The 26186-nt window shown below is 42.4% G+C and overlaps 1 protein-coding gene across 1 annotated transcript in view; it reads right to left on the bottom strand.

Moving 5' to 3' along the window:
• LOC144752034 (G-protein coupled receptor 83-like) overlaps positions 1-24617 on the bottom strand; it is a 638927-nt gene extending 614310 nt beyond the window's left edge. Inside the window, exon 1 of the mRNA XM_078639987.1 lies at positions 24218-24617. Within this exon, the coding sequence (XP_078496113.1) occupies positions 24218-24607 (390 nt within the window). The 5' untranslated portion in view covers positions 24608-24617. The remainder of the gene's footprint in view (positions 1-24217) is intronic.
• Between the last annotated feature and the right edge of the window lie 1569 nt (positions 24618-26186).

Genomic DNA, 26186 nt, shown 5'->3' with positions numbered 1-26186 from the left:
AGCACTGAAAACAGTGCTACCTACATCTGAAATTACAGAATCGGTAATTTTACCCATTCGGTATTTTACCGAATCGGTAAAATTACAGAATCGGTAAAATTACCGATTCTGTAATTTTACATGCCCCTACATACCAATGTCCAAATACCGGTCGGAAACGGCGGAAAATCTGTATTTTCGTCCGTTTCCGACCGGTATTTGGACACCTACATCTGGCCCTGTGTCCTCAAACCGAAAGGAAGCTGACTTTTATGTTAAAGGCATCTTGATCAGTGGATGGCATTGATTTTCACTCCTTCTGTACACAGCTGGTGGTGCCGCTGCCCCTGAATCTACTATTGCATTCCTTGATTTAAACATCAATCATGACAAAGGGAGACCATACACTTCCCTCCATAGGAAACCCACTGAAAAGAACACCCTCCTTTCATACCAAAGTCAACATCCACGTGCACTAAGGAATGGACTGTCCTTCGGCCAATTCCTTAGGATACGCCGCAATTGCACCCATAAAACAGACTACATGCGTGAGGCAGAGATACTAAGGACCAAACTAGTCACTAGAGGGTATCCCAATAGACTTGTAAAAAAGTCTCTCAAACACGCCTGGCACTGCCCCAGGGAAGAACTTCTCAAATATAAAGAGAAACCCAATCTCAACAAGATTGTGTGTGTCACCACTTTTGGCACACACATCAATCAAGTCCGCAACCTGATCACCAACAATTGGAATATTATCCAGAGAATCAATCACATAATAAACACACCTCCGTTTGCCTACAAACGAGGAAAAAATCTAAAAGATCTTCTGGTCAGGACATCAACAGACTTAATCATCAACAGGGCAAACACACTGACTACTGCATGGGCCCTACCCAAAACAAAAGGACACCACAAATGTGGCAACTGTGTTTCCTGCAATTTCACGTTCAATACAAACACATTTGAACATGGTAGTGTAAAACACGATTTGCAATCCTTCTCTAACTGCAATACAAAGAATGTTGTTTATTGCATATGGTGTCCATGTGGCCTTCCCAATATTGGACAAATGCAGCAACCGGTCAAGGCTCGCATTGGCCAACATCACAGCCGTATACTCAGATCAGTTGACAACTAACCACTTGTGACTCATTACATAGTTAAAAGGTCATACTGCTGATGAAATAAAGTGGCAAGTAATTGAGATTTCCACTCTTCCAGAAAAAGGAGGTAACATCCTTCAGATACTCCAACGGAATGAATGCCGCTCGATAGACAAGGTTAATTCAATAAATAAAGGGCTTAATTCTGCTGAGGAATGGAGAGGATTTGTCACTACCCTTTGCTAAACAACTGTCTGTGATATAACAATTGTGGCCTGAACACACCTGTATGTCATCTGACTTCCGACGATGCTTGCTCCAACAGCTTTATTTAATTAATTTTTGCTGTGACATTTGAATTGTATATATTAGATCAACTCCCATGAAATACGTGTTCACTAACTAAGAATTACAACTGTGAAATGACTGCACGCATACAATGTTCACACTCTATGAAGTGCACAGGATGCATGATTGCATATTAGAAATACCAGCGAAATTTAGATTTTTGTAAATATATAAAATATATGTGTAATTTTACCTGTTCTTCCCTACTTAGTACCCATCACCGATATTTTGCCTTAATTTCCACCTATTAACAGAGAGTTCACCACTGTCATTAGCGCAGCAACACCACCATTGTGCCACACCTTCTATTTCTTCAGCTCCCACTGAGGTCTTTTTTCACTCTTTACCGATCACGGAAATGGAGCACCGGTTTGCTCGGTGCAGCGGTTTTCCCTAGCTAGGTCTGCCGGGTTCACTTGGCAAAAAGAGCGGGAAACCTTTTATGTAACAATCCTCTCTGGATGAGGATCTCTGTCATTGTACCCGATCAAGCTGACTGACGAGGCTTTTTCTGAATCTACACGTGGAGCGCTGTCCTGCTTTTCTAATCTTCTACCAGCACATCTGGGCCACTTAGCCCTTGCACTCAGCCCTCATTTTAACATACTGACCCCTAAATCATTATTATTTGAATTTCCAGAGAAACTCTCAATGCATTGTCACTGTTAATCGATGGGTGGTACATAGAGCCTTAAATTCAATTCTCCGTCTGACTGGTAGCCTGTGTAGGCTCCTCAGTCCATCCCTGGCTGAAGTGCGGCGGGGGATTTGGAGCAGTGTGCGCGCGGCACAATTCTGCACAATCTGCAGCGTGTTCAGGGTGGACTGGGGGGCACCCAGATACAGGGCATTTCCGAAGATAGGATGAGTCCCTGGATCATTATCTTCCTTGCCTCAAAAGGTAACACAGGGAAGATCTTCCGCAATACCCTGAGTAGACCAAAGCAGGTTGCAGATAGTTTGGTGGCTTGGGCATTAAAATCAAGAGCTTTGTCGAGCCAGATGCCTAGGCTCTTGATTTTGTCTTTAGGCATCGGGGGGGAGCCTAGTGAGGAGGGCCAAAGCAATTTAAGAGCCAGGGGAGAAGGGTTGCCCAGGAGCATTAGCTCGGTTTTGTCGCTGTTTAGTTTAAGATGTGACATGGTCATCCAATTGGAAACCTCCTCCAGACAGGCTATCAGGTTTCCAGGGTTGGACTCCAGCTGGTTGAGGGACACCACCAGCTGGGTGTCATCCGCGTAGGTGATAATACGTACTCCGAACGGACGGACGACCCTCGCTAGTGGCTCCACATAAACATTAAACAGCGTCGGGCTTAACGACGAGCCCTGGGGAACGCCGCAGACAAGAGGTTTGCTCGATGAGGTGATGTCCCCTTCAAACACTTGAAAGGAGCGGCCGGAGAGAAAAGACTCCAACCAGGATCTTGCCCTGCCCAGCACCCCGATGTTCGCCAGTTGTAGTAATAAAGTGCTGTGATTGACAGTGTCGAAGGCGGCACTTAGGTCCAGGAGGATTATGGCTGCTGCGCCCCCCGTCCATAATCCTCCGTGCCACCTCCGTCACTGCCAATAAGGCGGTTTCGGTCCCATGTTTGGGCCGGAAGCCCGTTTGAGGGTCATCGAGCAGATGACTTGCTTTAATGTACTCCATTAGTGCAGAATTAACATGTTTTTCAAGAACTTTGCTGACCCAAGGGACGAGGGAGATGGGCCGATAATTTTTAGGATCGATTTGGTCAAAGTTGGTTTATTTTAGAAGGGCCTTGACCATCGCCCGTTTCCAGAGAGGTGGGACTGAGCCTGTGGTTATAGAGGCGTTAAGTAGATTCAGTAAAGTTGGGAAGATACTGTTGTTTACCATCTCTAAGGTCCGGGGCGGGACCGGGTCACTGGGAGAACCTGATTTCACCTGAGGGACAATGAGATTAAGCGTGGTCAGGGTGATTAGAGGGAACGATTGTAAGAAATGAGTAGGAGGGGTCTCGGGAATGGGAGTGGTCTCTGTCTGAGGGGGGGCGAGGTTTGTAGGAAAAGAAGAATATATAAGTTGAATTTTTTCAGGGAAATAGCTGGCTAAATCATTACAGCGTGTTTGTGCATTCTGAGGGTTAGGGGGCGGTTCTCGTCGTTTCAAGAGAGTCTTTGCGATCCTATAGGTTTGGAGGCGGCCAGATTGATTTCCTCTGAAAAATAGATTGATTGAGCAGTTTTGATCTCCCTTTTATAAGCCCTGATCGAGTCTCTATAAATGGCTTTACTAGCAAGGGAAAAATCCAATCTCCACTTCCTTTCAAGGCGTCTGCACTTACTTTTCAGTTCGCGCAGTTCAGGGGAGTACCAGGGGGCGGTTTTAGAGGCCCGTTTTGCCTCCATCCTCCCCAAGGGGAGAACCGAGTCTAAGGAGCTGGTGATCCACCTATTGAAGTCCTCATTTGCTGAGGAGGGGTCAGAGTTGATGGGAGGTCTAGTCTTATCCAAAATAGATTGGCATTCATGTACCAGGAGTTTGGACCAGTTCTTCCGTAGGGGTAGGATAGTTTGGTGCAGGGGGTGGGGGTTGGGAATGGTCCAGGTGAAAGAAATAAAATGGTGGTCCGACCACGGGATGGGTGTCGGCGCACGTACTTCTAGGCCGGAGCAGTTACTGAATATCGGGTCTAGGAGGTGGCCCTTAATATGAGTGGGACTATCCACTCGCTGGATGAGTTGTAGCGCCGCTAAGCTGGCGATCAGGTGAAGGGCAGATGGGCTAGAGGCATCATCCAGGTGGATATTAAGATCCCCCAATAAAGTAAAATTGGCGGGCATGGTTGCTAGACCTCCGATTGATAGGGGGAGACTGCCCATGAATGTCGTTACCGTTCCCGGTGGGCGATACACAAGGATACCAGAAAAAGTGTTAGTGGGTGGAAAATCGAATACAAATGATAGACTTTCACAACTCGGAATGGAGGGGTAGGAAATCCGACACTAGTAGGAGTCTCTAAAAATAATGGCTAGTCCCCCTCCCTTCCCTGTCTTGCGATTTTCGTGGACCACTTGATACCCCTGTGGTGTGGCTTGAACCAGATCTGGTTCGGACTCGTCAGTCAGCCACGTTTCAGTCAGAGAAGCAGCATCGAGGTCGAGATCCTGCATAAGAAGATGTTCTTCTAGAGCATGCTTCGCAATGGATCTACAATTTAGAAGGAGCATGTTATAACTGTCCATGGGGATGTTGCTGGTGGATATAGGCTTGAATTGGAAGCCGCACATAGGACATGTGGATTGGGAGACATCCGGATGCCAGGCATGATCACATGAAATGAGAGGCTCATCTCGAAGTGCCATAAGCTCCCTAGCACTATATCTCCTCCTTTCTGGTGTGAGAGATGTAGGGGTTATGGCCCCTGGCCCCGCCCGGCCGCGGACGGGCGCAGACGGGCTTGCCTTTGGCGCGCCTGCTGCGCGGTCTTGGCGTAGGCTGCATGAATACCCCTGGAAGGAGAGGTCAGGTGGGCGTGTCTCGCTCTCTCCCCGGTCTGCCCTCCACTCAAGCAGCCCTGGGCTGTGGTGGACCAAGATCGGAGCGGGAGGCGTGCGGCGGAGGGGCTGAGGATTAAAGGTAGAGTCTTTCAGAAGTTCCAAAGTGCAAAGTAAAAGCTTTTTTTTAAATTCCAAAGTGCAAATGCAATTTTAAAAAAAGCTAGTAGCAGACACGTCTCACATCAAGGTACGGCCGCACACACAGCGCTCATGTATTCTGATGCGCGGCGCAAGGCTATGGGCTTAATGAAGAGCAGCTGAGTCAGGGGGCGTGTCTCGCTCTCTCCCCGGTCCACCCTCCACTCAAGCAGCCCTGGGCTGTGGTGGACCGGGGTTGGAGCGGGAGGCGTGCGGCGTGCGGCGTGCGGCGGAGGGGCTGAGGACTAAAGGTAGAGTCTTTCAGAAGTTCCAAAGTGCAAAGTAAAAGCTTTTTTTTTAATTCCAAAGTGCAAATGCAATTTTAAAAGCAAGTAGCAGACACGTCTCACATCAAGGTACAGCCACACACACAGCGCTCATGCACATCATTTTCACAAGGCTGCGCAATCATAAATTCAGATACCTTTTATCCAACGGCCTTTATTTTCCTTTTTTCGCATTTGTGCCGGTACATGGGCCTTTTGCTCTCTTTTTATTTCATTCCCATTTATATGTCCCTTCATCAATAGTCCTGAAGAGACCCCATATTGTTTTGAGGGTCGAAAAGCCATTGAAAAACAGAAGAAGCTAACCATTTTCCCAGCACATATCATTTTATATAGCTGCTGTTCACATGGAAGTATTTTGATAATGGTCGACTTGTACAAACTGTGGAAACCTTGTATATTATATTCACATTGTCACTTAGGTTTAGGTTTCCTTTGTCACTTGTGACACTATGCACAAATGTTGTTTTGATGTATAATGTTTACTCCTAACTTTATTGTTTAAAAAATCCATAACATTTCCTACACTGGAATCGGTGTGTTAGTGGTTCCTTCGCGCTCTGCCATTACCTAACCCTCTATATTGCGATTGTGCCTATGTATCATTACCTCATAGTATATTATTCCACAGCAACCCCTGTTTTTTTCCTATATAACTCTGGAGGGGAGGGGCACCACCAATGGTTTTGAAATGTGTCATGGGGGTGAAAAGAGTGCAGCAGACCCCCAAAATGTTTTTAATCCCCCGCCTCTCCTAGGAGATTATTTACCTAACTCCAAAAAGGTTCTCATTGATTCTAAAACATATATGGACCATGTGATCTTGGTCTATAGAATGTGGATATAATGGAATTCCCTGAGCTCCAAACCCAATTAATGATGATTCAGGAAGCCTTTAAAAAATACATCTTTAGGACTTGCTTCTAATGGAACCAACTCAAAAAAGGGGCCTCAAGCAAAGAACTACATATAAGGTGACAGCCTGTTGAGATCAGCAGACCTAGCTGAAGCCACAAAGCTGCTTTGTGAGTATAGTTTGAGCTGGTCAGATATTTATTAAAAAATCAGCAAAACCCAGATGCAAATTTGCTTTCACTGTTGTAATCTCATGTAATTTCTGCCATTTTGCCTTACACTTCATTCGAAATGCCTGTATTTTCTGGCAATAAAGGAAATGAAGTTCATTTCACCCAAGCCTAGTTTTTCTTTTTAAACAATGCCTTTGCCACAGATTGTAACTCAACTATCGACACTATCTCACTGCATGGACAATCTACCTATAGCAAAATCCAAAATGGCTACTAATTTAGGCTTGATGAGCCATACATGTTTTTGTGATATCTTTTTGCTATTTGACATATATAGGAAAGTAATTTCATATATGGGCTGTTCAATCTCACTACAATCAAGAGACCATGGAAATGAAAGACTGATCTTTCTGAAAATCACTACTTTGTTTTGAAAAATGAAAATGAAGTTATGTTTTCCACCAGTTTACCGTATGCCTGCAGTTCCCTGCTTTGCATTACTGGGGTCTAACAAAGTTTTGTTCTTAACTTGATAAGGTTAGCAATAAAGCTTCTCATGTAATATTTTAAATGAACTTTTCATTTATCATCCCTCACAGCGTGACAAAAACTGGAGAAACAATCAGTGTCACCGCCAGAGTGTTTTATATTGCTAAACCATCTCTTACATCCAGTCTGGCTACCAGGACAACATGTTAACGTCGGAAGCCCAGTTATCTAGATGTCAAAGAATCTACTTAGCCTATACTTTGCTAGCAGCACCCTACAGGATATTGATCGAAAGATGGCAGGATGGGAGAGAGCTGCTTTAAGACATAATGATGTAACTATATGCAGTGGGTGTTTGCTCCTGATTGCTTTCACTCTTGGTGCCTCCACCCTGCTAGTCCAGTTGGCTATCAAGAGGCCTTTCATGGCAGTGGATAGCAGACTCCACATGATGCTATAAGACTTAACAGCCCATTGATCTCAACATTTCATATAGTTACATCATACTTATCAATCTTCTGCATGGACAGAGCATGGGGCAGGGGATCTTTAGAATCCTTATATTACATCTCAGAACATATCAAGGAAAACCATTCCTATGAAAATATTCAAATGAAAAACTATGCCATTCTAAAACTAAATACAAAAAATAAAAATCACACAAAAAATGAATCTACGTTAGGACAATAATGTAAGGAACAGGCTCACACTTAAGATTTGGGACAGGCTTAGCGTATGGTCTAAAACGTTTTCCTCCAGAACTTCAAGAACAAAGGGGCATATTACCAAGCAATAGCGATAATTATCGCTATTGCTTGGTTAGAGACAATAATTTACCGCAGAGCTGCGGCGATTTTTATCGCAAATAAACCTTGGTATTACCAAGGTTTATCGCAAATGCGATAAAAAACGGCCGCAATGCATGAATATCGCTGAAAGGTCAGCGATATTCATGCATTACCGAGCTAATGCTCTTAGCCATGTCATCCACCTCCCATTGGATAACATGGCTAAGAACTGCTCAGGGCAGGTGTTAGCTTTTGGAGATATTCGCGCTTAGCACGAATATCTCCAAAAGTTGGTAATAGGAGATAGTGATGTTAGCGACTGTTTCCAGTCGCTAACATCTTGGCACGCCCACTTTACATGTCATTAGTGATAAATATCACTGACATGCAAAGTGAGGCCCAAGATGGTCGCTATCTCCTACTAGCTGTCGCTAACTGGTGTTAGCGACAGCTAGGTAATAGGGAGATAATTTTATCTCCGCTTTCTTGGCTTTTAAAGCCAAAAAAGCGGAGATAAACCCCCTTGATAATATGCCCCAAAATGTCATAGTGTGACATAGCAACGCATAAAATATTGAGAACCAACAGAGTGTGAAAGTTAGTACATATAGATAAGTTTTGGTTTCCTACGCTTATCCCCACATCTACCTACATGAAAAATCTTCAAGGTATGTTGATGTGTAGATAAGAATAATACATTTATTCTTACCTGTATGAAGTTACGTTCACGATATCTCTTTTGATATTTACCTCCCAATATCATTTTTGTCTTCAAAATGCATTTCTCCTGATAATTGCATGAGCCTCCTTGTATCACTCTTAACACAATTTGGTCTATAGTGTGCCTAGTCATGTCTCACTCACATTGCCTTGTAGATCCTCACAAGCCTCCAAATTTCTTGCAGAGTTGCATTGTAAATTGCCCAGAAACCTCCCACACACCTTGCCCAGTTCATTCCTCAAAGCATAAATGCAAGTGGTTTCATTTCCTTAACCTGTATCCCCATTTGCAGCTGTACATATGTATTTGCCAGTATTGGCCTTCACAGGGAGTTATGTTTTAAAGTGATTTTGGGCCACCATAGGCTGGACATTACCTCTGCCCCAGGAAGCTTTATCAGCAGAAGAAACAAACTGCCCTTGATCAATGTGTCACGCCAACCATCCAACCAGTAAAGTGCACACCAAGCCTGCCATGAATGGATTTCTTGTGCAATGTCTGTAATGGTTTGGGCCTTGCATTAAAAGGAGAATTCTACTGCATCAGTAGGAATACAACTTCCATTGTCATGCCTTGGTATAATAGAGCAAGTAAGGGCTGCCCATGCATAGGAGACTTTTATGTAATATTTGGGAAGCATGTTATACCAACCTTATTCTATCTTAATTTCATCTCTGTTTGATTCAAAGACAAATTAATTAATGTTTGGCTACTTGGTGCCGTTACACTTTGAACTTATTCGTGATTTCATTGAGTTGGAAATCACTACGAATTCTAGTGGATGTGAGTATATTTTGATTCTTAATTTATGTAGATTCTTGTTAGTGGTTTTAATGGAATAAATTGGGCCCTCCTTTCCTTATATTTATTTTTATAGAGGATGTTTTCTCATTTGCATTTCGCGTTGGTGTAATTACATTTGGAGCAAGTGGTGGCTTCCCATTTACATGCTGCGGTTTGAGTACTTTTAGGTGATGGTCTTAAGTGGTCATTTTCGTATTTGAATTAGGTACTATTTATTTTGGTATCGTTATTTAGGTTTTATAATCACTGGGTTTTCACACCCTTTTGCTCAATTAATTTTTTGAAGATTAATTATTTTTGCATATTCACTTTTTGGTGATCTGACTGAGTTTGGGTCTTTTATGTTCACTGGCTCTCTCTCTCGGTGAAAGTTATTCTTTGGCTAACCCCCTTTTCCTTCTGATTCAGTTATCATGATTGATCCTGTGCTATTATATGACACCTGATACCTTTCTGTTTATACTTGTTTGTCAGATTTTATTACTGGAATTTTCTATTGGATGCTCTTGTATTCATTATTTTGTCCTGATAATGACCACCAATTTTAATGTGTGTCGAAACGCCGCTGGCACTTCCAGGTGGCCTTGATTACAGCGGACGCATTTTTTGCTATGTTTTGTTTTTGTCTTGTACAAACTACATATATGTAACTTTCCTCAGCCACTTGTTTTGTTTACAAATGTATTGTCTCTATGGTTGTTTGTGTAACTTATTCAGCACCGTTGATGTTTTATTGTTGTTATAATTATCTCCCTATTAAAAGATTTTTGTACATTTTTGGGAATCTGTTTAGGGGTATCACTTGTTAGAAAATATTACTTGTTTAAAAAAATGTATTTTTCATATTTTTATTATTTTGTTCTTCATGCTAGACTTGTGAAATGAATCATGATTCAAACTTTTTCAATATCAATTGTTCTTTCAGTGGTTTAATGGGGCAACTTGGCACCTATGGCTCTCCCGAACATCATGGCAGCCAGGCTTTTGCCAGTTGTAGAATGGGGAGCGGATCCATATGCACTAGTAGAATCAAGAACTGATGAACTCAAGTCCTTCTAGCGCAGCACATTGTATGGCTTTCTTGAGTGCTCATAAAGCATTAAACAACACCTTTAGCCTTTGGACAGAGAGTTGTGCTTTTCTGATACTTTATATTTTATTGAGTAAGAAAGAAGTCTCAAACTTTGATTGGTATGCCATTGTCAGATTTTAGTAGTAACTGAAAACCCCAGGTTGCAAATATGCCTTCTAGTCTTTCAATGACTAGATCAGGAGTGATTGACGAAAGGGCTTTCATCAGAGGAAACCAGAAGTACTGATTTACAAATACAATGAGATAATGGCCATTGTCAAGTGGCCCAAAGAAGTCAACTGCAAGTGTCTCCCAGACATGTTTTGGAAGCTCCAGCATATTCAAAGGATGCTGGTAGAACTGGAGTTTCTCGTTGGCGGCGGTATGCCCCCTGTCCAAGCAGGAACCACCAGTTTAATCAGGGTAAGCTAGATACACGCTAAAACATAACTTGTGCTCACCCTCTGGCAGCTTGGCACAGAACAGTCAGGCTTATCTAAAGAGGCAATGTATAAAGAATTTGTGCAACATACACACACAGTGACACAATGAAAACACAAATAAAATACTCCACACAGTGTTAGTACAGTAGGGAATATTTTTATGAGTAAAACATAAACAACAAAAAACCAATTAGTAGAACTATAGTTATATTTTTTTTAAGAATGAAGCAAAAAGTAGTGCTTAAAAGCAATAGCTCTTAGGTGTTACTTGAGGTCATTCTGGACCGGGGTACATCCAAAGGTCAGGCCGACCACGATGGAGGGCAGGCTGGTTTCAGGACTCATTCAGGTCCTGCTGAAAAAGTACCTTTGGTGGAGCAAACATCGAAGTCGAAGACTTGATGCATCGGTTCCTATCGGCACCTCAATGAAAGGCTTCATTGAGGTGCCCCTTTATGATGCTGGCACTGTGTTGTTGTCGTGCCGCATTGCCGTTTGGCACCGATGTATAAGAGGCTCTGAGACATCACTTCGATAGACTGCTGAGTGATGAAGGACAGCGCGGCTTGATGATGATGCAGTGCCTGCATTGTAAAGGGGCATTATCGATGAAGCCTTCTTTGCCTGCATGGATAGTAACTGATGCATTTAGTGTTTGACGTTGATGCTTACTCCATCCAAGGTACTTTTTCAGCCGGACCTGCACGAGTCCTGTAGCCAGCCTCACCTCAATCGCAGTCGGTCTGAACTTTGGATGTACTTCGGTCCAGCGCGACCTTTAGTAACCCCTAAGCACTATATGCTTTTTAGCACTAATTTTTAATTAATTTTTTTAACATTCATGACTCCAGCTCTACTTAACGGAGGTTTGTCGTTTTGGCCTAGTTTTACTCATAAAAAATATCATCTATTTTTCTAACACTGTGTCGATTATTTTTGGGGTGTATTCATTATATTACTGTGTGAGTGTTGCACAAACACTTTTCTGTGCCACGCTACCAGAGGGTGGCCACAGGTTATGTTTTATTGCGTATCTGTTGTACCCTGACTAAAGCAATGGTTCCTGCTTGTACACGGTGCATATTCTAACAACCAGAAACCCCAGGTCCAACATATGCTGGGTTATTTTTGGAGATAAAATGTTACGTTAATGACAAGACTAGAGCTCTCTTTCAACTCGCTCATCAAGATGAGGAAACCAAACACAGCCTTGAAGGGCAGTGCCAACAATTCCACAATGTCTCTCATGCACAACTTTGATGACTTGTTGTCTGAGATATTCAGGAATGGCAATTTACAAACCTCGTAAAACAATCCCATCTTGTGTAACTAAAAGTTCATCATACATATTCTTACATTTCTTATATTCAATATCATTATCAAGAGGTCGAGTATGTGTTCTCCAGGATTAATGCATAAAAATGTCATTAAGTATGAGCATATTTCTCTCTGCATTGGTAGCTGCACCTATTCATTCCACAGATATCGCTGCTGGGGTACTGGATCTCAGAATTAAATTATTGTAGGGGTCAGCCACTTTAGAAGGGGTACCCACTCGAGAAAAGTAGTCATCAGGGTTTTTATCTTTTCCTTACCGGTGCACAATAGTTTAGTCTTTAGGGCTTTAACATGTTCTTTCCGTGTAGACCCAAATACTAGTAAATTGAAAGCATGAATGACAAGCTGTATAATGCGACGAATGACAACTTGAAAACATTCGACAGCTGAGGACACTCCAAAACTGAATCTTTTGTATCTGAACAAACCTACATGAGTTGAAAAGGTAGTAATGTACTGGCAATTTTCTTCACATTTGAGCTAATGATACCCTTTGTTCAGATCAAGGCGCGAAAAGACCTTGGCACCATTCAACTGAGTAATCATATCGGCAATGTGCGGAACTGGATGTCGTTCTCTTTCAATCACCTTGTTTGCTTGACGCATGTCAATACAAATTCGCACAGACCCGCCAATGTCCTTTTTAGGTATCACCACTATGGGCGACACCCATGGCACCAGAACAGTAGAGCGCTCAATGATAAAATGTTTCAGCAAATTCTCAATTTCTTTTTTCATCATATACTTGTAGGTGAAATGAAATCCAATGATGTCATTGAAGAACAGGACAAATATCCTCTTTTAATGTGAAGCTGCACTGTCATTGTCTTAAGTTTTACGAATGAACCTTGAATTTTGAATGACGTCAAGGCTGCCCACGTCTATACCTTAGTTTTCAATGGTGTGAGACAGGGCACTGCAGACAGTTCATGGTACTTTTTGGCTGGCATGCTATTTATCGAACCACCACTGTCTATGATAAAAGGCATAGCACCCATTAACCTTCAGTTTCATTTTGGGACAATGTCCAAATTAATTTCATGATTTCATTTGCTGATCTTTTTCCGACTTGTATTCTTCCTTACAAAAAACGAAACCCACATGCGCATGTCTTTCAGTGGTCAGCATCGACATTGCACACCCATCTTCTTCACTGTTGTTTGACAGTAATGTCAAAGAACCTTTTGACAAGGAATTAGATGACAATCAGCCTCTTTCAGTTTCTACCTGCCTTAATTGATGTTGCTGTTTACTTTGGTGAGCGTGGCTGGAATGCTTCTGGAACTTTCTGGCAGCCATTCACGACATGAGGCACTGGCAGCCAATTTCTCTTCATGACATGACGCACTCACTTTTTTTCTCGATTTGCTAACTGTTGCAAAAGGATTCTCATTCACACACCTTTACAAATGTGTCCAATGGCAGGACAGTTATCTTCATGCTTTAAGGAAAATCCACATCACATAACTTCTTTTCTTAGGATACAAAAGGGGATGATGGACGGAGCGTTTGAGCAAATCAAACACTCACCCCCAGTCAACTGATCTGGGTTTAATCCATCACCATTCTTTAGCTCACTCAGCCTCCCCAGTTCAGACATGGCCAAATGCAAATCAGTCTGACCCTGTGCCTCATGGGAATAGTCCAGCCCGAACTGCCAAGCCATGTCTTCCCTGGACCGGAAACAAGCATCCTGGGACCGGTTTCGGATTCATAATCCTCATCAGCCAGGCTATCTTGAATCCAGTGGCCAAGTGAGCAAGGGACTCACGTCTGAGCATACCCTGCCACACTTAGGGCGAACAAAGCGATACAAAAGGGGATGATGGACGCAGCGTTTGAGCAAATCAAACCCTCACCCCCAGTCAACTGATCTGGGTTTAATCCATCACCATTCTTTAGCTCACTCAGCCACCCCAGTTCAGACATGGCCATGTGCAAATCAGTCTGACCCTGTGCCTCATGGGAACAGTCCAGCCCGAACTGCCAAGCCATGTCTTCCCTGGACCGGAAACAAGCATCCTGGGACCTGTTTCGGATTCATAATCCTCATCAGCCAGGCTATCTTGAATCCAGTGGCCAAGTGAGCAAGGGACTCACGTCTGAGCATACCCTGCCACACTTAGGGCGAACAAAGCGATACAAAAGGGGATGATGGACGGAGCGTTTGAGCAAATCAAACACTCACCCCCAGTCAACTGATCTGGGTTTAATCCTAAGTGTGGCAGGGTATGCTCAGACGTGAGTCCCTTGCTCACTTTGCCACTGGATTCAAGCAAGCCGGGCTGAAGACGGCTGGAATGCCAGTAACCGGTCCTCGGAAGCTTGTTTCCGGTCCAGGGAAGAAATGGCTTGGCAGTTCAGGCTGGACTGTTCCCATGAGGCACAGGGTCAGACTGATTTGCATATAGCCATGTCTGAACTGGGGTGGCAGAGTGGGCTAAAGAACGGTGATGGATCAAACCCAGATCTTTTGACTGGGTGTGAGTGTTTGATTGGTTCAGATGCTCTGTCCATCACCACCCTTCTTTTGTACCGCTTTGGCCGCCATAAGTGTGGCAGGGTATGCTCAGACATGAGTCCCTTGCTCACTTTGCCACTGGATTCAAGCAAGCCGGGCTGAAGACGGCTGGAATGCCAGAAACCGATCCTCAGAAGCTTGTTTCCGGTCCAGGGAAGGCATGGCTTGGCAGGTCGGGCTGGACTGTTCCCATGAGGCACAGGGTCAGACTGATTTGCATATATCCATGTCTGAACTGGGGTGGCAGAGTGGGCTAAAGAACGGTGATGGATCAAACCCAGATCTTTTGACTGGGTGTGAGTGTTTGATTGGTTCAGATGCTCTGTCCATCACCACCCCCCTTTTGTACCGCTTTGGCCGCCATAAGTGTGGCAGGGTATGCTCAGACGTGTGTCCCTTGCTCACTTTGCCACTGGATTCAAGCAAGCCGGGCTGAAGACGGCTGGAATGCCAGAAACCGTTCCTCGGAAGCTTCTTTCCGGTCCAGGGAAGGATTGGCTTGGCAGTTCGGGCTGGACTGTTCCCATGAGGCGCAGGGTCAGACTGATTTGCATATAGCCATGTCTGAACTGGGGTGGCAGAGTGGGCTAAAGAACGGTGATGGATAAAACCCAGATCTTTTGACTGGGTGTGAGTGTTTGATTGGTTCAGATGCTCTGTCCATCACCACCCCTCTTTTGTACCGCTTTGGCCGCCATAAGTGTGGCAGGGTATGCTCAGACGTGAGTCCCTTGCTCACTTTGCCACTGTATTCAAGCAAGCCGGGCTGATGACGGCTGGAATGCCAGAAACCGGTCCTCTGAGGTTTTTTTCAGGGCCAGGGAAGGCATGGCTTGGCAGTTCGGGCTGGACTGTTCCCATGAGGCAAAGGGTCTCACTGATTTGCATATAGCCATGTCTGAACTGGGGTGGCAGAGTGGGCTAAAGAACGGTGATGGATCAAACCCAGATCTTTTGAATGGGTGTGAGTGTTTGATTGGTTCAGATGCTCTGTCCATCACCACCCCCCTTTTGTACCGCTTTGGCCGCCATAAGTGTGGCAGGGTATGCTCAGACGTGAGTCCCTTGCTCACTTTGCCACTGGATTCAAGCAAGCCGGGCTGAAGTCGGCTAGAATGCCAGAAACCAGTCCTCGGAAGTTTGTTTCCGTTCCAGGGAAGGCATGGCTTGGCAGTTGGGGCTGGACTGTTCCCATGAGGCACAGGGTCAGACTGATTTGCATATAGCCATGTCTGAACTGGGGTGGCAGAGTGGGCTAAAGAACGGTGATGGATCAAACCCAGATCTTTTGACTGGGTGTGAGTGTTTGATTGGTTCAGATGCTCTGTCCATCACCACCCCCCTTTTGTACTTCTTTTCTTAGGAGACATCACTTTGTGTTCTCCTACCTTGTGTCTTTTCTTACTCTTCACATTCAACGCCGATTCACTTTGGGTCCCTCCAGCCTCCATGTCAGCAGATTTTTTGTCGGCAAGTGAAGACCTTGCTATTCTCCGACTATCAGCTTTCCCTTGCTGGCCCTGCCTTTCCTGATTCTAGCGCTAGGACTCCCGTTGCTGGGGCAGCCATGTGCTTTGCAAATATTTTAACATAACATAACATGTTCTTCTGCTCTGGCTACCACGAGCACACGGTCTAGACTAAGCATTTCTCTTAGCATTCGGCACCTAAAGGAATCAGAAAGGCAACCATCTATGACTCTGAGTCATATGGCTTCTTCATCATTGAATTAATTAAATCTACAATATTTAGTTAGCGCTTCAAGTCTTTCAACAAACTTATCGATAGTTTCTCCTGTTTTCTGCTGCTCTTTATTGAAAATGTACCTTTCATAGTCAACATTCTGCACCAGATTCAATTTGGTGTTCAACACTTCTTTAATTTGATCGTACAAAATTTCTTCACCTTTTGGTATTTCCTTAATAACCTCCTTCACGCTTTCACCTGCTATATTTCTAGGATATTTGATGATCTTTGTTATACCTTGATGCGCGAAGCGTTGAACCTTGACTGCTGTCTGGTTCTAGGTTCTGTGGGAAGGATTCTGGGGGTGGCAGTTGCAGTGGAGCTGGCAGAGGCACGGCTGTGCAGGCATCCCAGGGACACACCGCTTCTTTAATAAACGTGTCTTCAACAATCTTACCTCCCCAATGTGGTCAATTCTGCTACAAGAATTTTCTTGTCATCTGTTCCTTCCAGCGCATCAATGAAATAATCAAAAGCTTCGATAAATGCAGTCCGTATAGCACCAATATTCTTCTTTTTGATGGTCTTGAATGAAGAAGGTGGTTTCAGGAACACAACACAGTGGCGTTGTACTTGGTGTGGTTGTCTGCAGTAGCTGACAGGATTATATACAGTTCAGGCTACATTTGACCTTCAGCATCCTTTGGCCCGGTGTTATCCTTTCAAGCATCAGCCCTCTGACTAGTGCTTTGGTTGTCGCGCCTTATTGAAGATCAGTGGCTGATTATTACTTTTGTCTCGGCCACTTGTTTGTCACCACTCTCTCCCTTTTCCATCATACCTGGTTTTCGCTGCCTTTAGCATTTCTCCCGTAATAAGATGTCACTGCTTGTGGCACATCCTGTACCTGGTGGTCACTACCTTTAGCATGTCTTTGCATTTATCAACTTCTGGTTGCAGTGGTATTTTGCACTTTGCTGTCACTGTTTGTTGCATGCGCTATACATAGTTATCACTGCAGTTAACGTTGTCGTACCACATGAATGATGGCTCTGTATTAGGTTGGTGCTTTGTAGCACTTATCTAGGTCGTATTAGCAATTTTATGACAGGAAATAAATACAGTTTTCTTTGGGGCATTCATTATCTTGGATGGTCTTGCAGTGGCTGGAGTTGCACTTTGACTTAATATAGCCCCACTGTTGATTTTGACTTCGACTGAGGCACACGTGGCAGGCACAAGCAGTTTGTTGGAACTCGGCACACTCTCTGGGAGAGCACTCACAACTCTGCATGTTGTGGGATTTATGTATCCCTATCTCATCGCCAGATGTAGCATCCTCCTCAGCTCGGTAACATATAAATGAATTACAACACACAAGGAGCTTGGTATTACATCTTTATTCTTTAGAGTCCAACCGTTAACTGACACGTACTGTGTCGTGAATTTTATTACCACACCCAATCCCTTGTCCGTCAGGGACAAGAGGGGCCCTGCGCTCTATAATACATAATACACTACACCAATATCCACTCTAGTATTCATAGATGAACGTATTAGGGCAGTTTGCTCAGTGCAAATTTTTTGTCCCGACTAAACCTGACATAAAAATTCAATACATCTCAAAGACATGAAGCACATTTGGTCCCACAAGGAAGACAGAGAGTATGTTTTATTAAAAGATTTTCAAAGTTACAACAAAAATCCTCAGCTTAATTTTAATTCAGTAGCCATTACATGAATGCAGTAGTCAATATATTCAAAGCAAACAAAGAACAAAAACAAAGTTATGAAGTTGTCTCGAATAGAATAGGGAAAATCAGTTCTCTCAGAATGGGAGCACTCTAATCTGTTATGCTAGGGTAAGGTCGGGGAACTTTAGAGAGATCTGTCTCAGTGATTCTACTAGAAAGCCTCTGAAAGGTAATAGCAAGCACCTACTGACAAGAAATGGTAGAGGGAATTTTACTCCTCATAACCTCTGCATTAGCTTAAATCACGTATTTCTAACATTTCTTTACACCTAGGCATGATTCCCATGAGGAAAAGCAATCATGTTGAAGTACAAGAAGATAAAGCAAATTCATTACTTTCTCCAACTAAGGCACAATGAAGTCTCTCTAAATGTTCTTCAGACTTTCAGTTATCTGCAACATAATGAGATACATTTGGTCCAAGCTGTTCTCCACAGGTGCTCTTTTATTGCGTGTTACAAGGTTTGCGTAAAAATAAAGCTACAAGGAGAACAGAAAACAATAGATACATCATTTGACATTGCTGATTCGCCTTCCCCTGAAATAAAGAGAGGTATACAACATGGAAGAACTGGTAACCAGACATTAGCCACCTTAACATGAGACCTACATTAGCAAATATGAATAACCCCCCATGAATACATTTGCTTGTGAGCAAGTTAACGTTGACATTGAAGCAACACTTTTATTTATGAAACAATCATCATCAATCTCACCAGGTGGAACCCCAGCTCCATCTGCATACCACACCCAGACATAGAGAAAGAAATCCTCATAGTACAGTCACAATGAACCAAAGGTCCTTTCTTGTGGTTCACGTTGTAATTTAGTGATTCACAAAATCTTTATTCGGTTTATGGATCTGTTGTTGGTCACTTTTCTCCTTGTAGACCATTGTCAAATTAGTTACATTTTGCCTTTTTACAGTTTGCATGCTACACTTCCCTAAAGCTGGATGCTGTGATTGTCAGGTGTTAGGTTGAACATTAAATTAACTTAACCATAGGACTTTTAACTGCTTCTAGTGTTCAAGCAAGCTTATTTGTTACCTTGTGTATGTTTCCTAAAATGTCAGCCCATCTCATATTTGTCTTTCTTACTCTCTTGGTATGTAGTAAAAACCCACCTCATCCTTGGATGACATTGCTTTGCCGAAGCAATAATGGTGAGGTCCCATATATTTTATCAATTGGCACCCACATTCCTATGGTCTCACCAGGTTAAAATCTGGTTGACTTTGTGATATCCTTCTGCCTTTCCCAGAAGTTCTTGTCCCGTTCATCACACAATTCTCATTGACGTGGAAGGGCATTGCGATCTCACATTATTTATTGGGTCTTCATCTGGGACTGTGTGTTTTTTCAATAGGGTCTGCATATGCCTCATTTTATGTCCTAATGACAATACTATGACAAGTGTTGATGAATTTGCTTTACACAAAATGCAGGCGATCCTTAACAAGCTTAACAAACAAACTTGCAGAACATACTTGTACCAGTCATAAGTTGTTTAGTAAAATCTAGTCATCCAGTATTATTGGGTATCACAACACCAGCCTCCCTGCCTAACAGCCAAACTGAATCAACAAAGCCCTGCGTGAGCTGTCACCACAGTTTGTTGGTAGGCTGAACACGGTCTTTCAGGGTGAGTCACAGACAAATGGTGCCTGTGTCCAGGACCCCAAGGCCCTCCAGTCCTTACACCCTACACCCCCGCATTAGCGGTGAGGATTTTCTGATACAGTGCTTTTTTTCCTGCCTTCCCACTAAAGTGCAAACATGCTTCAAGGTATTTGGAATGCTGAAAATTGAATGGTCACTAGTTTGTTGCAGTTACCCCAGTTTGTAACTGGGTAGATGAGCTGTTCGAGGGCAAGTGATTGCCAGATTCATGACTCTAAGACCCTCTGCACTCCTAACACCGCTCCCCACTTATACGCTAAGGACAATATGTTCTTGATATCACCTTGTTTCATTTTTTCAGTTCCTCCTCTACTTTCTTTTTCCAATTATGTTTTCTATAAAAATCATAATACCATTTTATCTTAACTGTTACCTAATTGTTACATGTATTGTTGTTTATTGAAATTAATTTTTGATCCTGTCATTGGAGATATTTCTGTGGTCGCATTGTGGATTATTAATGTGGCTATTGATTCTGTTATATTGTGATTAATTATTCTCATAAGCATAGTAGGTAGTTGGAATTTTACTTTGTCTCTTTATAAAGTTGTAGGCTAAAAAACGAAGACATTACAAATCAGTGGGAATGAATCGTAAAGGAAAATTGGTTAATTAATTGAAAGGATATTTAGTGGTATTGGGGAGCTGGTAGAATGGAGTAACGAGAAAACACTTTAGATGAGATAGATACGCATATCACAAGTTGGAATCCCGGTAAGTCTTCCTCTATTTGCATCTTTCTGAAGTTAGTGAAAAGAGTACCACTGAACTGCATAATAATCACCCCTGTTATTTAGAGTTTCGAAGTGCTGTGCAATATACAAAATATTTCTTATTCGGAAGTTGGGTGTGTTTGATATACAGCATGTTAGCATGATGTATGAAATACTTGTAGCTAAAAACTGATTGCACTTTGTGACCAGTAAAGAATTTAACAAACTGACCAATGCACTAATCTGTCAGTTTTTAAAATTCTAATAAAGAGTGCATCATAATCATACCTATATCATAAGTACTAATAAGGAAGGTCTCAAATTGTGACCTACTACAATTGGTGGACATTACAGGGATAGTGGCTTGGTAGGGTCATGAGTGCATGATTTCTATGATCGCCTTTAACTAAAGGCAACTTTTTTTTAAATACAGCCCATTTTCCTTTAAGGAATTCCCCATTGGGTGGGTGTCCAAAATACACCCTTTCCCTTTTGCGAATGAGCTAGTACCCTAATTCTAAAGTCTGTAACTTTAGATGTTGTGCAAAAGGATTCAGTAATTTTTTATGAGGGCCTGGAATGTTTTCTTCAGTACCACATGAGCCTTCATTTTTCCTTTCATTGGGATCATATCCACATGACTACCCTCCACATTCCATGTGTTTCCATCAGGTCTGAGGAACTCTATTGGTTTTTACCAGACAATGCACCAGAGCATGTAGCTTGCCATAGTCCACCAACACCACAACATGAATATATAAATTAGTAATGAAAGACATTGTTGTAACATGATGAAATACAGAGACCAGGTTAGAAGATGGGAAAATGAGAAGGGGTGTGTTTATGGTCTGTAAGGCCCTTCTTTTGAGTATCATTTAGCCAAGGTTGTCACAACCCGAACCACCTCCCTTGGATGTGAAGTTGTCTGCATCCCCTTAAGAAATGCCTCGATACCTTCCAATCCAATCTCTCTGACATTGCTTAAGATAGTCTAACTATCAATGAGCTTATATTCTGCATAGTTGGTGTATATTGGAACATGGTTGAAGATGTAGATTCCCTTGGCTTTACCCAATTTGTTATCACACTGACTCATGGAGAAACATAGCTTCAATTTATTGTTCTCCTTTGTACAGGACCTCCTGCTGGTTAAATTTAACACCTTTATGGATCGACCACTATTTAATCAAATGTTTTGTTGAAAATTAACTACACACTAGACCAAGCAATTCCACCCTCATTGGCAAAGTCTCCTGATGGCACAGCCCGAGGCCTTTATCCAATTGTTCCTTGAAAACTGGACCCTCCTCTAGTATCTTCTGGAGGCTACACTAACCAAAGTTGTAGACACCTTGGCTCAAATCTCCACCTTGAAGAAAAATTAAAGGCACACTGAGAGATTTCTCCAAAAGAAACATCAAGATAGAGCACAAAAAAGATGCAGGAACAACATGAAATCACCATCTGATCGCATGGACTGCCATGCCCTCTCCACAGGCTATAAATCAGTTGCACCTGAATATAGAAAGAAAACATCTATGCCCCCATTGGCAAATCTTTGAAATATTTGAAAGAACGTCTCCATATCTATAATTAGGTGATGTCCCCATATTCTTTCATCTGCACAATCCCTCATCAAATCTCTGTGACCTTCTTCTATCATTCTTTAACAATAAATACACACCTTAATTGCGTGCCACTGCTTCACAAAAGACGAAGGACCCTTGCCTTCCTATTTTTTCATGTACACATTTGTTTCTGTCGCTAAATATTACATCAATAACATTTGGGTCTCCCTCAAAAATAATCATGTATACCTTGAAACATCGGTAAGGCCAACATCATCAAACTGGGCCTCTCGGCAACCAGATCCATCATCACCACCCTAATCAACACCTTCGCAAAAAAGTTGGACGTGCCCTAGCAGTGAAAATTTGTAGTCATGGTCATGGGCATTTCAGACCTCACCTCTTTCTTTACCTTTGCCAAAGGAACTTGGAATTTGAGGATTTCTGCTGCTGCTCCACTGCTCTGACTCAAATAAATGTCTCATAATCCATGCTGTGGTCATGTATGAACTATTGCAAAAGTCTACATAGTGTTTTTCCCATAACCTCTATCTCTCAAAACACCAGAGAATTGAAGGCTATGGAGCTTGCCAAGTGTTTGAGATAAAATCACATGGCCATATCTCATGGGCTTCTTAATTCCTTCGCTAGCTCCAAGTAGAATAGTATCCTTTTAAACACTTTGTCTAGTACAGAAGGCACTTGATGACAGCTAACAACTAGCTTGCAAAATTGTTTGTTCCACAGCACCTGACCAGAGCCCTTAGGTATGCCACACACATATTAACGATCATGCTATTAAGATATAGGAACTACAGTAGTCAGTCACTCTATGTACAGAGCTGCTCCTGAGGACTCCACTAGCTCCACAAATGAGTCTGTAAAATAAATGCCCTGTTAGCAGAAGATCCTTAAAGGCGCCCTTCATCATCTAAGCATTTGGGCAATCATAACCTTTCCACTAAAGTCCCTGAAGTTGGTTTCTGCGTCCTCCCTTGTCAGACCGCACTTCACCCAGGCTCTCAGGACTCTTTGTCAAGGCTTCCTCATTTTGTTGGTTACATATTCGATCCCGAGTTACCTTCATTGATGCTGAATGATTGAGCAATTCCTGTCCAACAGTTTTATAAAATGCACTAAAGTGCCACTTGCCACTTGCTCTCCCTCTTCTACATACCCATGTCCCAATGCCCTCCGAACCTATCTCTGAAAAGTTAGAAGTGCTTTACAAAATCCCCAATTCAAGTCATCATATCATACATTTTCTAACCTTCCTGCCCAAATTCCTTTTGTAAAAAAAGAATTGTGGGAAGACACAGAAGAGACTAGCATTCAATACAACAACATGCACAAAAAGTCTGTTCAGTATTAGCATGCTTTACATAAAAACATGCACAACATATTTCAGTGGAATTGACCTCAATAATCAACTGAACGTTGAAGAGTAAGTACTTCAGGAATAAATGTTACAAAACTAGTTTAATCTACAAAATCTGTAGCTGAAAGAGTAATTTTTAGTTCATCACTGTGCAGACATTTCCATATAAATCTGCTCTGAAATTACTTTAGGAATTTGAAGATCCAAATGTCTTCCTTTAATGGTGGTGTATGCTAAACACCGAACAGGGACTGCTTTGAGTCAAGAAAATGTAAACGGATTAAGGTAGGAAGTCAGACCCGTTGTAGTTACTGTAGGAGTGTCTTAACCAGCTGGTTAGGTCTAATTGGAGATCTATCGCAGTGACCTCCCTGCAGAGCCAGCTGTGACCGGCTAATCCTTCTAAGAATATCACCAGGTACGCCCTTGTAATTTGATGTTAATTTGAGTACATTCCAGATAGTCTTGGGTTAGAGATATGTACTGTTTGGGATCCGCAGTGTTTGTAAGGTTCTCTTGGCCTCTTGTCTTCCTACACCTCTTGTAATCTGATGCAAAGTTGCTAGAGAAGGTAGAAGGTCTATATCAAACACTGCATGGCCATAATAATGAACATTCAAAGCCTACAAACGTCACGCTATGACATGCTGTTTCTGTATGCTAGCAGTGAACGTTTCTCAAGACCCATTCCACCAACTAGTGGGTCACTCAGAACTCACAATGAGTAGAAGCCTGCTGGTAAAACAGAAAGAACACACTCTTCGTTCTTGCAATCTTAGGCATCAACAATTTCAAAGATTTTAACTTTGAGCATTCATTGATAATGGATCTGTAATCAATAACTTACCAGAGTAAAAGGGGTGTTCAGGAGGGTGATCATGATATCGGATACTGCCAGGTTGACAATGAAAAGGCTGGTGGCAGAGTGCATTCGCTTGTTCTTCATCACAACATGGCAGACCAATACATTTCCAAAGAGGGACATCACAATGATAAACGAGTAGGCCACAATCAACAGGGCTTTGACCGTGGGCTTCTGGGATTCAGGTTCATATTTAGCCAGCTCCGCAAACTTCTCCCACTCCTTGATTTTGCTCTCCGACCAGTTGAAGGGCATTCTATTCATAGTCCCAATTTTAGACATTAAGCTGAAAAATGATGAGTTAATGTCTATCTCATCTATGGCTCCTGGGAACTTGGGGAAGTATGAGAGTGACTGAAGGAGAGGGTGGGACATTTTGAGTGCTGATGGCTTCTTTAGATATATTGATCAAATCTGTCTCATGAGCACACACTAAAGAATGCCCTGGCTTAAGGCACGTTTGACTTTGCCAAAAGGAATATCATGGAATTTCCTAGCAGCAACAGGGATTGACGTTGACCGTCATTTATGTTAATTGTCAAGCTGCTTGACATCCTCATTGTCTGTTTAATCTGGTCCTGAAGATTTGATTCATGTGTTTTTTATACATGAAAGATGAAAACAAAAGACCAAACAGTGTTATCCTTGCAGACAAATCTACTGATCCTGCCTGATTTGATTTTCATTTCAGTCACTCTTTTGATTAGGTGGCCTCCAAATGCTTTATTGTTTTTGAAAATCTTTACAGATTTATCTGGAAAGATTGATTGCATGTGTTTTTCCGCTGTCCTCTTCTTGGTTCTCCGGTAGCAGGGATGTTCATCAGTTGTTCATGCCCACATGACACTATTGGACTTGCATAGATGTCTGCATTGATATTCCTAGAAATGACATAAAAGAAAGGTTACCTTGAAGGATTGCGTCAAGCAATGATCGCTGAAACTATAAGTTAACAAAGTTTTGGGCTAAAATGTAATTTAAATCTACTGCAGCCTTGAAAGGTTTCCACGAAGTACCAAATGTGATAAAAGGAATACATATTTTAATGTTTACGTTTTATGGTGCAGTTCAACAGTGCAAACTAGGCCATGCACTTTGATTGAATAATCAAAAACACATATTAAGAGTTGAACATATTTAGTGTGGTCAAAAGCAGTAAATAACAAAAAGAAACTTTTATACACAAAATATGAACTAAAATCAAAATTCAATATTGCACACTCCTCAATTCATGGTTATCACATCACAGTACAAAATAAGTTAAGAATACTAAGCTGCTGGCTTGACAACCGAGCTGTCTGTGGGGGCCACTGGTGAGTTTTGGATCAGCCCACTTTAGGCACTGGTTTGTCTGGGTCAGCCCCCTCCATCCCTTGCTTTTATAGCCTGGCGATCACATTGTAGCTCTACCGAGAAATGTATATATCTAACACCTCATGCTATTGGTTAATTTGTGCATCATTCTGCCTCTTATAAACTATTTCCATTGCAATGCATCTGGTACTTTTGTACGTATGAAAAAGTAACTTCTGTCAGTTAATTGTTTGCCACATTCACTTCTTCATCTCTTGCGCATATACAGAAAGCAGTAATGTTTGTCACTTTTAATGCTTCGTAAGAACTAGAGTGCAAGTCCTACACTATAATGGGCGTCCTACTGTTTTTTTTCTTTAAGGTACACCAGTACGGCAATCGTGAGGTAAGTTCATCCCAGCAAAGCAATTTTACAGTTACACAATTCCTGCTGCATATAATGAGTCACCTGACCACTACATCACTAAAAAGGTGAGACACTTTGGAAGTAACGTTCTATTCCATATCTAATCATCATCTACAATGTAATTTCAAGCATTTTAAATAAATTACTCTACAGATATAAACGTAATGCTGCTTGGTTTGGCTCATGTGGTTTGGCTGTCGCAATTTATTTTTGAAGTCTACTTTGGAGTATCTG

Source organism: Lissotriton helveticus, chromosome 4_2 (genome assembly GCF_964261635.1).
Source record: "Lissotriton helveticus chromosome 4_2, aLisHel1.1, whole genome shotgun sequence".
In the NCBI taxonomy this organism is placed as follows: Eukaryota; Metazoa; Chordata; class Amphibia; order Caudata; family Salamandridae; genus Lissotriton; species Lissotriton helveticus.
The sequence above is the reverse complement of the archived record's forward strand: the minus strand, read 5'-3'. Positions and strand labels throughout refer to the sequence as shown.